Here is a 16,098-nt window from a genome sequence, read left to right on the forward strand (position 1 = left end):
TGTAGCTCCCTTCAGGTACTGGAAAGGGCTATAATGTCTCCCTGGAGCCTTCTCTTCTCCAGGCTGAACAGCCCCAGCTCCCTCAGCCTGTCCCCACAACAGAGGTGCCCCATCCCTCTCATCATCTTCGTGACCCTCTCTACAACACGTTTGGAGCAGTTTTAAAGACACCAGCGCTGCAACGCCCGCCCCAGGCCTCGTTCGGAGCCCCTGAGGCGCCCCCCCCCATCGTCCCTGTCACCCCCCGTCCCCGCGGCCGGGCCCGAGGGCGCACCCTGCGCTCCGCCCGCCGGGCTGGTGAGGCAGGTCTCCCCCAGGCCGCGGAGGAGGCTGTAGCCGTGCAGGGCGGCGCCGGCGGCATCGCCGGACTGGAGGCAGCGGTGCAGCTGCAGCAGGCACTCCTGGACGCCGGCCATGGTGCGGCGGACCGGCACGGCAGCCGGCGGCACCCTGAGGGGAGGCGGAAGCGGGCGGGAAGGGTCCTCCCCGGGCCGCATCCAACACGGGCAGCCGGGGGAGGGGGGACACGGTGTGGGACCGCTGCGAGAAACAGGAGTACACCTCGGCCAGAGCGTTCCGAGCGCAGCGGAGCGGCACTGCGGTCCCGGTGGCGGTGGGAGGGAAGGGGGTTCGGGGGCGTTTGTGTGTCTCCCGCCGCCGGACGGGCTCAGGACGGGCAGGGAGTTTCTCCCCCCTCGGTGGGGAATGGGCTGCTCCGCCTCCCCACGCCTCCCTGCCCCACCGCGGGACTAGTTTTGCCGCGAAATTCGGTCGGGTGCGGGCTGTTCCACTCTGGGCTGGGGGGGAGGAACGTGCCATTGACGGGGGCAGCCTCCGTCCCGCGGCACAGGGAGCGCCCGCGCTGTACCGCTGTTCGTGTTCCGACAGCTCCAGCAGCCCACGACCCTCACCTCGGGGGACCGAGGGGGTTTATCCTCCTTCCTTTCTCCGTTCCCTCACCCTCCCCTCCCTTCCTACATGACTTGGGCGCTGCCGTTGCGATCCCCTCTTCCCATTGGCCAGAAAGCCCGCGAGAGCGCGCGCACGCCGCTCGCTTGGCGCGGAGTGTCCCGGGGTGGCAGAGGTGCGGGGTCTGGGGGGGGACACACGGGGGGCTGGGGCCGGCTCCCGCCGCTCCTCTGCCCCGGCGGGGTGTGCGGGGAGAGGGAGGGGGAGCCGCCGCTTGGGGCTTGGAGCTTGGGCGATGGCGGAGCTGCCCGCAGCCCCCGTTCTTATTGCCGCCTCCCCGCCATAGGTAGGACCGCCGCGGGAACCGGAGCAGCGCCATGTCGTCGCCCGCCTCCACCCCCAGCCGCCGCCGTGGGAAGCGCGGCCGGAGCAGCAACCCCCCGACCCGTAAGTGCTTTGGGGACGAGGGGAGAGGCGGCCTGCTGCTCCCCGGCCGCGCCGAGGTGGGGGCCGGGGGGCGCTCTGCCCGTCCCTGCGCCCCGGGGGGGAATGTCCCGTCCCCCCGGCCGATCCGCGACGGTTTCCAGCGCCGCCTCCGCTTTGTGTCTCGCAGCGCAAGATGCTCGGTCTCCTCCGTCGCAGAAGCGCAGGGCGGACGACTCCACCTCCACCGGCGAGCTGCAGCCCATGCCCACCTCCCCGCCCGTCGGCACGCAGAGCCCCGCCGCCCCTGACGCCCTCTTCTCCAGCCCCCCGCAGTTCCGCCACTCCGGTACGGGAAGGGGAAGGGGGGTGGGTTCGGTGGCCGGGGCCGGCCTTGTCCTCGGCTCCGGTCCGCGGCGGTGACCCCCGGGTGGGGGGTGTGGGTGGAGCGGCCGGGAGAATGGATCCGACTGGAAATTAGGGGGGAAAAAACTGGGTTTTGCCTCCAGTTTCTGGTTTGAGTTTGGTGCAGGAGCGTAGTGGGTGTGGGGGGTGCGGATCTGCTGCTGCAGCTTCAAACTGCCGTAGGAGCACCTATCGGGGGTATACCGTGCTCTTGTATGGGTTTCTAGAAAGAATAAAATCAGTAACATTATTAACGAGGAAATAATTTGTTTTGAACTGCCGTAGGAGCACCTATTGGGGTCATACCGTGCTCTTGTATGGGTTTCGAGAAAATAATGTTACTGACTTTATTCTAACGCGGAAAGAATTTGTTTTATTGCCATAAAGAGCCTTTCTTGCTTTTATAAGGAGACTTGTTTTTAATTGTGGTAGCTGGTAATTGTCCCGTCACTTGTACTGCCCCCCAAATATACTGGAAAGTGTTTAGTTTGAGGAAGAGGAGGCTGAGGGGAGACCTCATCACTCTCTACAACTACTTGAAAGGACACTGTAGAGAGGTTGGTGCTGGTCTCTTCTCACAGGTAATTAACAATAGAACGAGAGGGAACGGCTTCAAGCTCCAACAGGGCAGGTTTAGACTGAACATTAGGAAGGAATTTTTCACAGAAAGAGTGATAGGGCATTGGAACAGGCTGCCCAGGGAGGTGGCGGTAGCTGGTAATTGTCACGTCACTTGTACTGCCCCCTAAATATACTGGAAAGCGTGTCATCTGAAATGCCACATTCTGATGTTTAATAAACTGCCGTAGGAGCACCTATCGGGGGTATACCGTGCTCTTGTATGGGTTTCTAGAAAGAATAAAATCAGTAACATTATTAACGAGGAAATAATTTGTTTTATTGCCATAAAGAGCCTTTCTTGCTTTTATAAGGAGACTTGTTTTTAATTGTGGTAGCTGGTAATTGTCCCGTCACTTGTACTGCCCCCCAAATATACTGGAAAGTGTTTAGTTTGAGGAAGAGGAGGCTGAGGGGAGACCTCATCACTCTCTACAACTACTTGAAAGGACACTGTAGAGAGGTTGGTGCTGGTCTCTTCTCACAGGTAATGCGTAGTGGGTGTGGGGGGTGCGGATCTGCTGCTGCAGCTTCAAACTGCCGTAGGAGCACCTATCGGGGGTATACCGTGCTCTTGTATGGGTTTCTAGAAAGAATAAAATCAGTAACATTATTAACGAGGAAATAATTTGTTTTATTGCCATAAAGAGCCTTTCTTGCTTTTATAAGGAGACTTGTTTTTAATTGCGGTAGCTGGTAATTGTCACGTCACTTGTACTGCCCCCTAAATATACTGGAAAGCGTGTCATCTGAAATGCCACATTCTGATGTTTAATGCTTGAACACCGACGTGGTTTTTAAACGCAGCACCGCTTTAAAGTTTTCTAGCAAAGCTTTGCTGGAGCTTGGCATCTCTCAGACTTGCTTTTATAAGGAGACTTGTTTTTAATTGCGGTAGCTGGTAATTGTCACGTCACTTGTACTGCCCCCTAAATATACTGGAAAGCGTGTCATCTGAAATGCCACATTCTGATGTTTAATGCTTGAACACCGACGTGGTTTTTAAACGCAGCACCGCTTTAAAGTTTTCTAGCAAAGCTTTGCTGGAGCTTGGCATCTCAGAAGGGATGCTAATGCAGAGAGAAGCTCTAGGTAAACTTGCAACGTCTTTATTGGTTTTGTTTTAACGAAACACCGGAACTGACTGGTGCTACTCGTTTTATGACAGTAGAGTTAAAAGAATGATGATACAAACGCAGAAGCTGAATTTTAGTCTGCTCTAAAATTAAGATGTCTTCATAATCATATTTTATTTTATTTTTTATAGCTATTCCTCTTGACTTCGACATCAGCTCCCCGCTGACGTACGGCACGCCCAGCTCCAGGGTAGAGGGGACTCCGCGCAGCGGCGTGCGGGGGACGCCCGTCAGGCAGAGGCCGGCGAGACAAACGCAGAGGCTGAGTTTTAGTCTGCTCTAAAATTAAGATGTCTTTATAATTCTATTTATTTATTTTTTAATAGCTATTCCTCTTGACTTCGATATCAGCTCCCCCCTGACGTACGGCACGCCCAGCTCCAGGGTAGAGGGGACTCCACGCAGCGGCGTGCGGGGGACGCCCGTCAGGCAGAGGCCGGATCTCGGCTCCGTCCGTAAAGCCAGACAAGTCGATCTGCACTCGGATGGGGTAGGCAGACCTCTCACCATTCTGTATCTGACAACTCCTTTTTAAACAATTCAAGGCATATTTGCCTACGCTTCATTTGTTTCCCCGCAGCCGGCTGAGGATGCAGTAGCAACCGAGCAATCTCTTGGACAAAAGCTTGTTATTTGGGGAACGGATGTTAATGTAGCCTCGTGCAAAGAAAAATTCCAGGTAAAAAAACCAAACTTACCTGTTTTTTTCCTTTTTTAAATGAAAAGCTAGTTTGAGCTAAACAAATACTAGCTTAATCTAAGACAAACAAGGTGTTTGTACTACTGAATTCTGCTCCTCTTTGCCTTTTGTCTCCCTGGTACCTCTGACACGCAGAGATTTCTTCAGCGCTTCATTGATCCGCTGTCAAAAGAGGATGAGGACATTGGCTTGGACCTTAACGAGCCACGCTACATGCAACGGCTTGAAGAGGTACTTGCAACGCGGAGAAATCCAACTTTCCTTTTTTGAACCTTGCGTGCCATTGAGCTAAAGATTTCTTTTCAAATATCCTGCAGATTAATATGGTGGGGGAGCCATTCCTGAATGTAAATTGTGACCATCTAAGATCCTTTGATGAAAATCTTTACAGGCAACTGATCTGCTACCCTCAGGTGAAGTAGTGCACTTGTTTTCTGGCTTTCATATTTCTAGCTTTTAAGATGTTTGTTTAAAATGCAACGTGTACTTTGTTGTACATTCAGTGTAATCTCTGCCTTATTTTACTTAATACAAAAAGTCTTGTTTGTTTCATAGTAGTTGGTTGTAGGTATTACCTTGGGTACCTCATGCGTGCAAAATGAGCTGGTAAACTGCAAATTCTGGAGTCTTGTACTTTTTTTAATCCTCCCCCCCATTCCCTTTGCAATTCTCAAATGAATAAATCTGATCTAAACAGCAAGTTTCCTGTTCTGTAGTAAAATGCTCAGCTGGCGTAACTTTTAGTCATTCCTGGCTGATCAGCAGCATGTAATATGCTTTACACTTGAAAAACAAATCACAGAATGAAATATTTTTAACTTCTAAGCTTAACTGCTTCTAACAATTTAATCTAACAATTCTATACAGGAAGTTATCCCAACATTTGACATGGCTGCCAATGAGATCTTTTTTGATCGTTACCCTGATTCAATATTAGAACATCAAATTCAAGTAAGGCCATATAATGCACTGAAGACTAGGAATATGAGAAGTCTAAACCCTGAAGGTAAACTTTTTATTATCCTGTTAGAAAAGAATCTTAAGGATTTATATAAACTTACTGAATGTTAACATGGAATGACAAGAAGACTCTAAAACTGTACTTGTGGTCTATGCAGACCAATGTCTTTTGTTTATGTAACTCATTTCAGAAGTAAATGCTTGGGAGCCCAAATGCAAAATAATCTATCCATGAAGAAAATCTTTCCTGGCATCAGCTACTCATGTTCTTAGTTTTGCAAGTGCAAAGGATTCTTTCTTTTGAATAAATAGTTCTGTAAATTAGAATATTTGTACTACAGATTTATGATTCTTTTTGTGTTGTCTCAGACAAAATACTAGTATCTAACCAAACATCTACCTTCTGCCTAAATACTAACATTACATGAAATTTTAAGGTTATTTTAAAATTTAAGAGTATGCAGTGATGACACAAGTCTCTATATTTTGTAGATATTGATCAGCTTATCACCATCAGTGGTATGGTCATCAGAAGCTCCCAGTTAATTCCCGAGATGCAGGAAGCATTCTTTAAATGCCAGGTTTGCTCTTTCACCACCAGAGTAGAGATCGATCGTGGCAGGATTGCTGAACCATCAGTGTGCAAGAACTGTAACACCACGCACAGTATGGCACTGATCCACAATCGATCCATGTTCTCCGACAAGCAGATGGTACGTTGCCCTTAAGTAGTGGCTAAAATGAAACAGTTTCTATAGAGTTTTTTTGCCATCCCACCCTTCCTAATATCACCAGTAGCATCAATGCCTCTATCTTGAGGCTGAAGGGTTTGAAAAGAGGAATGCCTGTTGGAACGTGAAAAATGGGTGAAACAACTTAGCAAAAGGGTAAGACTGCTTTGGAGAAGAAATGCATTATGAGGAGGAAATGAAGTATGTATGCATCTTAATGTGTCCATATGGAAGCCCCTGTAAGAGCATTTTAGCCATACCAGCAGAATTCTCATCGTATGTTTTTACTAGCAACCAACGTTGCTGTTTGGGTGGGGGTTATTTTCCTCTTGAGCAAGGTTACCAATTCAAAATGCTGCTGAAGACTGCCAATACAAGAGTCTGTTGATGCTCTGTGGAAAAGCTTTGCTTTTCTGAAACTAAAACTTGAGTGTTTTTTGCCAGATCAAACTGCAGGAGTCTCCTGAAGACATGCCAGCTGGACAGACCCCGCATACAGTTGTGCTGTTTGCTCACAATGACCTTGTTGATAAAGTTCAGCCGGGTGATAGAGTTAACGTCACAGGTAAAATTTGGTTTGAGTTATTTGCATCCTCCTTTCTCACTGATCTTAACTGTCTATAAAGGGACCTGCAGGTGCTGAGGGAGCTGGCCACTGTCTTTGCCAGGCTACTCAGTTATCTTTGAAAAGTCAGGCTGACTGGCAAAGATACTGGAAGAAAGCCAGTGTCACTCCTAGGGCAAGGGACCTGGGGAACTACAGGCCAGTCAACTTCATCTTGACCTCTGGGAAGAAGGTGATACAGCAAATAAGCCTGAAAACTATTTCTAACCATATGAAGGACAAGAAGGTGATTGGGTGTAGTCAGCATGGATTTACAGTGGGTGATGACCTTCTACAATGAGATGACTGGAGCAGTAGATGGTTTTTCTTGACCTTAGCAAGTCTTTCATCACTGTCTCCTCTAACATCCTCATAGGCAAACTGATGGTGTATGGGTTAGGTAAGTGGACAGTGAGATGGATTTAAAACTGAGCAGAACTGCTGGGCTCAAAGTGTTATGATCAGTGCTACAAAGCCCAGCTGGAGGTTGGTCACAAATGGTGGTATCTTCCCCTGGATGATGGGACAGAGTGCACCCTCGGCAAACTTGCAGACAAACAAAACTGGAAGGAAGCAGTGCTTGAGAGACTAGATGACTGTGGTACAAACAGCCTCCTGGGCTGAGCTGGGAGGAGTGTTGCCTGCAGGTGGAGGGAGGTGGTCCTTCCCCTCAATTCAGCACTGGTGAGGCCATGCCTGGACTACTGTGTCAAATTTTGGGCCTTCTAGTACAAGGGAGGCATAAATATACTGGAGTGAATTCAGCAAAGGGCTGTGATGATAACTGGAGCCTCTGTCACATAGGGAAAGACTGAGAATGCTGGGACTGCTCAGCCTGGAGAAGGCTTAGGGGAATCTTACCAGTGTGTTTATTAATGCCTGATTTTTTCTGTGTGTGTGTGGGGTGGTGGTGTCAAGAAGACAGATCCAGGCTCTTCTCGGGGTGCTCAGTGGCAGGCAGAGGGTACAAGCTGAAATATAGGAAATTGTGGTTAAACATAAGAATTGGGCAGTCAAGCCCTCGCAAAAGTTGTCTGGAGAGGCAGCGTGGAGTCTCCATCCTTAGAGATACTCAAAACATGACTGTACATGGCCTTTAGCAACCTGTTCTAGTTGACTCCAGTAAGAGCCCATGATTGGACTGGCCAATCTCCAGAGGTCCCTTCTGAACTTGACGATTCAGTCATTCTGAGAATTTAGGTGAGGAAAAGGCAGTATCTTAAATAGCGTCAGGTTGGTGGTAACATAGAGTAAGTCTTGTGATACTGCAACCATTTTATTTTATAAACTGCTTTGCTTTAAAACAACTGCTGTACTGCTAGCTGTTAGAGATGCATTAGAAATCTGTTATGAAATTTTGCACTTTAAAAAAGGAGGAAATGCTGACTTTAGACAACAGGACTTTCAAAAGCACCAAGATTTAATTTTTTTTCAAAAATGCTTCAGCATTTACCTTGTTGAGGACACTTGTGATAGACATGCTAAACATGTATGTCCCTGCAAAACCAGGATGTAGATACTATTAAATTTTGCACTTTAAAAAAGGAAATGCTGACCTTAGACAACAGGACTTTCAAAAGCACCAAGCTTTAAGTTGTTTTTTTTTTTTTTTTAGCTGTTAGAGATGCATTAGAAATCTGTTATGAAATTTTGCACTTTAAAAAAGGAGGAAATGCTGACTTTAGACAACAGGACTTTCAAAAGCACCAAGCTTTAAGTTGTTTTTTTTTTTTTTTTTCAAAAATGCTTCAGCATTTACCCATTTAATTTTTTTTCAAAAATGCTTCAGCATTTACCTTGTTGAGGACACTTGTGATAGACATGCTAAACATGTATGTCCCTGCAAAACCAGGATGTAGATGACTTAAATATGTTCTACTGAGTTCTACATGACTTATTGGTACTGGGAAATAAACTGGTTAAAGTATTTAGGCTGTTTTGAAAAGCTTTTCAAGGGAAAATGTAAACTTCTCAAGTTTTGAAATTCTCATGTTTCTTCAGGTATCTACAGGGCAGTCCCAATTCGAGTTAATCCAAGGGTCAGCAACGTAAAATCTGTCTATAAGACCCACATTGATGTCATACACTATCGCAAGACAGACGCAAAACGCCTGCATGGTGTTGATGAGGAAACGGAGCAAAAAATATTTGCAGAGGAACGTGTGGAAATTCTAAAAGAGCTTTCTAAAAAAGCAGACATATACGAGAGACTTTCTTCAGCACTGGCCCCAAGTATCTATGAGCATGAAGATATCAAAAAGGTGAATCAAATTCTGTATTTCTCTTGAAAGAAATGTATTTATATGCAAGTAATTTGTTAGTGTTTGCTATAAAAATGACTTGATGCTTCAAAATTAAAAAAAAATAGCTCGAGCAATCTTAAAACTCTATGGTCTTGTCTGGATGGAGTTGGTTCTAAGTGTATCATAGCAGTTTTCCTGGTATTGAGGGGTGTTAATTAGAGGGAAGATATTAAAAAGGCAAGGAAGCAGCAGAACTGGGAAAACTTAATTGCAGGATGCATCTTGGACACTTCTTGAATGTTCAGATTACTGGTGATCAAAGAAAAGTAAGTAGCTATAATGTAGTGATTGCTGAAAAGAGGCATCCACAGTAACTTTGAAATGACATGTGGTTGACCCTGACCCATGGGATGTTAAAACAATTAACTTCAATGTATCCAAGAACAGACTGTTCCAATAAATGTTCAACTAAGGTACTACAACTTCATCAACTGCAAAAACTACAGTCAGTAGTGGGTCCTGAGGTAATGTCAGACACCAAATAATCCTCTTCAAGTATATTCCTTTGTTGTTTTGTTTTTTTAAAATAGATTTATACATTATCATAGATCACAAGTTTCTGAAATGGCTAGAAGCTGAGTTCAAAACCATATCATGATTTCCTGCTGACATGGAAATACAATAGTGACATTACCTCCTCACCACACTAATAAGGCGCATCAGGTGTAGTGGGTGGAGTTGAGGAAACCTGGGACCCTTCAACAAGGGAGATCTTCAGATTCTGACCTAAATTTATTCACAACAACATACAAAATTGAAAGTGCTTGAAACCCACATGTATTGGAACACCAATACTCGGGGACCTCAAACAGGTTTTACTGACCTCCGCACGTTTTTCTACATGACTGAGAACAGAACCAATACAAATAGCTCATTCCATGCCTTTGCAAGGTTTCTGTGCTGTAAGAAATTGTGCCAAGGCTTTATGTGAAGTAGCATACAGTCTTCCTCACTCTTTTCCTTGCTGTTTCCAGCTGTCATTGTCACTGACTATTATTTTTTTTTAATTGACTATCTAGCATATATATGCTGCTAGAGGGGGAAAAATACTGGAAAATGGTGAATTTTTAAAGTAGTAAATTTGAAAACAACCTTCCTGATAATTCTAGCTAGCTGATAAAATAAAAAGCAAAAAAAATTTATAATTTATTTATAATTCCAGTACTTTCAAAATACTGGAAGTTAGCTACTTTTATTTCTTTACTAATAGGCAAGCATATGTTTTTTTTGGTTGTTTGTTGTTTTTTTTTTTATAGAAAGTATAAAGCGTTGGTAAATTCCAATGAAATAAAGACCTTAAACACCTTTAAACTTTATGGGCAAGTAAAGAGCTTTTATTGAAGTTATAAATATTAAAACACAGTAATTTTCCTGAAAAGGATACTTGATTAGTCTTGACTAAAAAGCTGATAAAAATGGCACTTTCTAATGATACGAAAGAGGCAATACTACTTTGGTCCTAGATTAAATATTGCCTTAGGGAAAACAATAGTCTATTCTGGCTTTCCTGTTCTCAGCAGAATTTGCATCAAGATTTTGATAACATGAGTTTTGGAATAGTTTAATTATGTGTTTGTAATTAACTGGAATTGAGGATATCCCTAAAGAATGAACCCTTTTAAAGACTTCTAAAACCAGTTTAAAGTGGTCTGAGTTAATTTAACAATGTTTCGGTTGATGTTTCAGTTCAGCAATTGGATTTGCTCTGTTAGCTACACAAGAGGTGATGCTTTGATTCTTAAAGAGAGTATTTTTGTAGGGTATCCTGCTTCAGCTCTTTGGGGGATCAAGAAAGGATTTTACTCACACGGGAAGAGGCAATTTTCGCGCCGAGATCAACATTCTTCTCTGTGGTGATCCTGGTACTAGTAAATCCCAGTTGCTCCAGTATGTGTACAACCTGGTTCCTCGAGGCCAGTATACATCTGGCAAAGGCTCAAGCGCAGTTGGTCTCACTGCCTATGTGATGAAGGATCCAGAAACACGGCAACTGGTTCTTCAGACAGGTGCTCTAGTACTTAGTGACAACGGCATTTGCTGCATCGACGAGTTCGATAAAATGAATGAAAGCACAAGGTCAGTGCTACATGAAGTCATGGAACAGCAGACTCTCTCCATCGCAAAGGTAAGGCTCTGTTTAATTCCAGGTTCTCTGCACTAAGCACGGTATTGACTATGCAGCTGAAACCAAAAAGTTACCAGAACAACAAAGGATTACACTTTTCCATTGTTTTTATAATTAGTCCATAATCTAGGATTAGTCCTAGATTACGTAAAAACTCATTTACAAAAGAATCCAGCTTTTACAGGAACCTGTAGTATTTCCTTATATTTTTGTTCTTGCTTTGCTCCAACAGGTTTTTGCAATGCAGTTTTTTACTGCAGACCCCTTTTAATTCAGGCTGGATATTAAGAAAAATTTTTTCACTGAAAGGGTTATCAGGCATTGGAATGGGCTGCCCAGGGATGTGGTTGAGGCACCATCCCTGGAGGTGTTCAAAAGACGGGTTGATGTAGTGCTGGGAGGTATGGTTTAGTGATGATGCTCCTTGTTTGTTGTGTGGGTGTCTATTTTTGTCAGTTAGGTTGACGGTTGGACAAGATGATCTTTAAGGTCCCTTCCAACCTAGAAGATTCTGTGATTTTGTAATAACACTGGTGGTCTCATGAAGTTGGGGTGTGGGGGGAGAGCTTTGGTGGCACGTAGTTGCAGCTGGTTTCATAAATGTTTTTCATTTTGACAGGCGGGAATTATTTGCCAACTGAATGCTCGTGCATCTATCCTCGCAGCAGCTAACCCTATAGAATCACAGTGGAATCCCAAAAAGACCACTATTGAAAATATCCAGCTTCCTCATACACTGTTGTCAAGGTACTCACTCCCACTTGCATGTCTCGTTTTGATAAGATGTTATACTTCCTCTTGTGAAAATTATTAAATAGAGTAGAAAGAACAATTGTGTTCTTTGTAGCATAGTGGAAAACTTGTGTGGCATTTATTTTAAATGCTGTTCTTAAAACTTCTACGTGAGCAGAGAACTGCCTTTTCACATAGTGACCCTGAACAAAAGATCTATTTTTTTTTCCTGTTGTTTCATGATCATCTCCTAGAAGAGTTATACTGAAACTTAAAACATTGATAATTTCAACAAAAACTCAGGATGTTTTTCTTAATTCCATAAAAGTTGGAAAGTGAAACTGATGATTAAAGGAACTCGCAGTAGAGGTGGTAGAATCTGCAGATCCATGCCTGCCTGCTTCATGGTGTTTTGTAAAATTCAGTTGCGGGGCGTGGCAGTGCCAGCCTTTTGGGTGATAGCTGTAAGAGCAACATTTAGCATCTGGGGATCTGAAATGGAACTATTTATGTGCTGCAGTTGCATCTTTGGAAGAACTCCCACAGTAGCTTGAGATTTGAAGTGCACTGGATATTCTGAGGGCACCTACAGCTTAGATTCCAATAAATACCTGCTTAATTTTGCCATTTAGTGACAAGTGGTACCTTAGTATCTTGAGCAGCATCTCAGTTCCATCACTTACTGGATTTAAGCTTAGAAAAATACACGCTGGGATGGCTAAAATGTCTGCCTATAGTTAAGCATAGCTGAATATATTGTTTGTAAAACTATAAATAATTTTCTTTTCAGGATTAAACTGCAAGTGCTTTTTTATTTATACATATATTTAATTGGGGTTCCTAAATGCATAAAATAACTATATGGGTATGTGCTGTTGCCTTTCAGGGCAGTTTCTTTAGCGGCAAGTTTGTTCCTACGTATTTGGTATACGTGTGGAGATTTTTTTGTTTGTGTGGTGGGGTTTTTTGTTTTAGAAAACAGAAACTGTCAGCCTTGAGTATGGGATCTGAGTTTTGCAGAATGAATCTCGCTTTCAAAGTTTTAAGTCCATAGGATAAAAGCAAATCCACTGTGTTGTCTGTACTTTCAGAATTCTAGAAGAAATATCTTTCCAGTTTAATAGAGCAAATTCTACTTAGAGTAGGACATAACAGTCAAATAACTCTTCTACTTGTTAAGTCAAAACCCCTCAAACTACTTTAAATGGCGGAGAAGTATATGTACTAATACTGGATTCTTATTCTGGTCAGATTTGACTTGATCTTCTTAATGTTGGATCCACGTGATGAAGCTTATGACAGACGTCTTGCTCGCCATTTGGTTTCACTGTACTACAAAAGTGAAGAAAAGATGGAGGAGGAATACATGGACATGGCAGTATTGAGGGACTACATTGCATATGCTCGTAGTTACATAAATCCTAGGCTAGGTGAAGAAGCAAGCCAAGCCCTTATTGAGGTAAGGGAGTTGCTGGTAATAATGTTCTGAGTCCATACTAACTTGTCAAAAATGGCAAAATCCTCTCATATGTATGCTTCCTATTTATATATAACTCTATAAGACTCTTCAAACATCTCTAAAAATCACCAATATTTATAAAGGAAAGAGGGATCAGTATAAAAGTCATTCTGTGCTCTGCCTGTCAGCTTTCAGATGTGTTGGGTTTGGTTCTCTTATATTAATAAAAGCACAAAATTCTATTGAAATGGAATGTGTCAGTACAGACACAAGTACTATTATGTAAGACTAGTCCTAAGGTTTTTTGTAAGTGATTTAAAAACTTGACTCGTTATCATGGCTTAATTGCTTTGTAAGGGAGATGTGTCTATGTGATGTGGTTATCCTTCATTGCAGAAGAATCGTGAAGGTGTATGAGCATCAATAGTGTCTGGGGCAGCTTGCCAGAATCGCTGATATTCTGAAATAAGAGGTGGGGGATGAAGGGGAACTCTGAAAAACATTAGAAATAATAGGGTTTTACTGAAATATTTAATGAGTCTCTTCTTTTCAGGCATATGTGGACATGAGGAAGATTGGTAGTGGCAGGGGAATGGTTTCAGCCTACCCTCGACAGCTCGAGTCTCTGATCCGGCTGGCAGAAGCACACGCTAAAGTTCGCTTCTCTCCAAAAGTTGAAACAATCGATGTAGAAGAAGCGAAACGCCTCCATCGGGAAGCACTGAAACAGTCTGCTACTGACCCAAGGACTGGAATTGTGGACATTTCCATTCTCACTACAGGTTTGTGCTTCCATAGTGATACAGCTGGGATGCTGTTGGGCTTTTGTAATTTTGAAACTAACTTAACCTGGCCTCCTTAGTTTATTTCTAAAAGGTGTTTTCTTTCTTTTATAAGGAATGAGCGCAACAGCTCGTAAACGGAAAGAGGAGTTGGCTCAAGCCTTAAAGAAGCTCATCCAGTCAAAGGGTAAAACACCAGCTTTGAAATACCAACAGCTTTTTGATGATCTCCGAGCACAGTCAGATACAGTAAGTTTCCTGCTTGGTTTTTACGTTTTCATTAACTTTAAAAGCATGATGTTTTTCCCAGTCAATGTTACCTTGTTCTCTAATCGCACTATGGAGAGGAAAGGGAGACACTAACTTTTTCAGCTGACATGACCAGAAAGCCAAATCTGCTGTACGTTAGTTTACTCTGGCTTCTGAAATAACAAACTCAGCTTTGGGATTCCAGGCCACATTTCAAATTGCGAGGAGGACAGACTAAAGCTTAAAAAATAAAACCAAGTAAATGCAAGTAAAGCATTTCTAGAATCTTTTAAGTATTTCCCCTCTTCACTGCCTATCTTTACTTCATTTACTTATTTTCTTTAAGGCTGTCACTAAAGAAATGTTCGAAGAAGCGCTTCGTGCCTTGGCTGATGATGACTTCTTGACTGTGACTGGAAAGACTGTTAGACTGCTGTAAGTCAGCCTTTCCTTGCAAGCCAGCTGTCATGGCTGTACTTTGCCTTACTTAAGATAACGTCAGCCTGCAAGATCTTCAAGATTTGGGACTATCATTTGCTATGACAAGCACAGCTTTTCCTTGCAAGCCAACTGTCAGGGCTTTAACTTTGCCTTACTATATTGCCAGTCTGCACAATTTTTAAGATTTGGGATCATTTGCTATGACAAGTGTAGTGGCACTTCTGTCAGCACAAGAGATTACAAAGGACCTAAAAAATCCGTAGCTGAATAATGCTATTTACATTTTAGCCAAATGTAATTACTAATGTGCTAAGTGCCACATATTTTAATGAGGTTTTGTAGAACATGCTAACAATGTTGTATGTGTTTCAAATTGAATTGTAAAAATTCATCTTAAATGACTTTTTAGTAAATGCAGTTTGACTATTAGTACTGCTATAATCTGAAATAAAGTTTTTTGATTTAAAAGGACTCTTTAGCATTCATTTCAAGTGAAAACAAACATATCCTGTGCTGGACACTTTTCAGTCTAATCTAGAATTCTGCAATTTTTAAGAAGCGCTGTGAGAGCAGAAAAGAGCCTCTTGCCTTTTTTTTATATATACTTGAGTGTACTTTGGCAGTATCCTCAATGTAAAAAAAGGCAGAATAGATTCTACTTGAAACCGAATTTTCTTACTACACATTTAAACATGACTGGATAAATTAAGTTACTCACCTTTGGTGTAATCTCATATAATCAGTTCTGAAAGAACACGGTCCTGTAGCGCCTAACTGGAGAATCTTCCCTCCTTCAAGGCAGGGTAGATGCTCTCAGCCATTGCATGTCAATAGCTGCTACTGTTGGCACACCGAGTTCCCTAATTCACTTCAGTGCAGACAGCACCAGGCTGTCTCAGCTACTCACTTAGCCCTTGTAAGCTGAAGTTAAGTACTCCTACTGTTTGTGTATAACATGGATTTCAGCTGCCTTCCACTTCAAGACACCATCTTCTAGATTTTGGGGGAGTTGTTTTTTGTTTTTTAAAGTAAAACCAACCAGGCCAAGTGCAAGGTCTTGCACGTGGGTCACAGCAATCCCAAGCACAAATACAGGCTGGGGACAGACTGGATTGAGAGCAGCCCTGAGGAGGAGGACTTGGGGGCAACGTGTGACGGCAGCCCAGAAAGCCAATCATTTCCTGGGCTGCATCAAAAGAAGTGTGGCCAGACTGGATTGAGAGCAGCCCTGAGGAGGAGGACTTGGGGGCAACGTGTGACGGCAGCCCAGAAAGCCAATCATTTCCTGGGCTGCATCAAAAGAAGTGTGGCCAGCAGGTCAAGGGAGGTGGTTTGCCCCCTCTACTCTCTTGAGATCCCAGCTGGAGTACTGCGTCTAGCTTTGGACCCCTCAGCCCAGGAAGTAGCTGGACCTGTTGAAAGGGTCCAGAGGAGGGCCACAAAGATGATGAGAGGGCTGGAGCACCTCTCCTATGAAGACAGGCTGAGAGAGTTGGGGCTGTTCAGCTTGGAGAAGAAAAG

General features: G+C 43.8%; 1 protein-coding gene across 1 annotated transcript; it reads left to right on the forward strand.

Moving 5' to 3' along the window:
* Window positions 1–1,031: 1,031 nt before the first annotated feature.
* On the forward strand, window positions 1,032–15,045 carry MCM4 (minichromosome maintenance complex component 4). Its single transcript, XM_014936881.1, has 17 exons — window positions 1,032–1,084; window positions 1,256–1,356; window positions 1,523–1,681; window positions 3,818–3,981; window positions 4,072–4,170; window positions 4,327–4,422; window positions 4,509–4,604; window positions 5,059–5,197; window positions 5,644–5,864; window positions 6,327–6,447; window positions 8,488–8,747; window positions 10,549–10,914; window positions 11,534–11,661; window positions 12,898–13,105; window positions 13,659–13,887; window positions 14,003–14,136; window positions 14,483–15,045. The coding sequence occupies exons 2-17, from the start codon at window positions 1,287–1,289 to the stop codon at window positions 14,573–14,575; spliced, it is 2,583 nt and encodes an 860-aa protein (XP_014792367.1). The 5' UTR covers window positions 1,032–1,084; window positions 1,256–1,286; the 3' UTR covers window positions 14,576–15,045.
* The last annotated feature ends 1,053 nt before the right edge of the window (window positions 15,046–16,098 follow it).

This window comes from Calidris pugnax, unplaced genomic scaffold, assembly GCF_001431845.1.
Source record: "Calidris pugnax isolate Ruff unplaced genomic scaffold, ASM143184v1 scaffold51, whole genome shotgun sequence".
In the NCBI taxonomy this organism is placed as follows: Eukaryota; Metazoa; Chordata; class Aves; order Charadriiformes; family Scolopacidae; genus Calidris; species Calidris pugnax.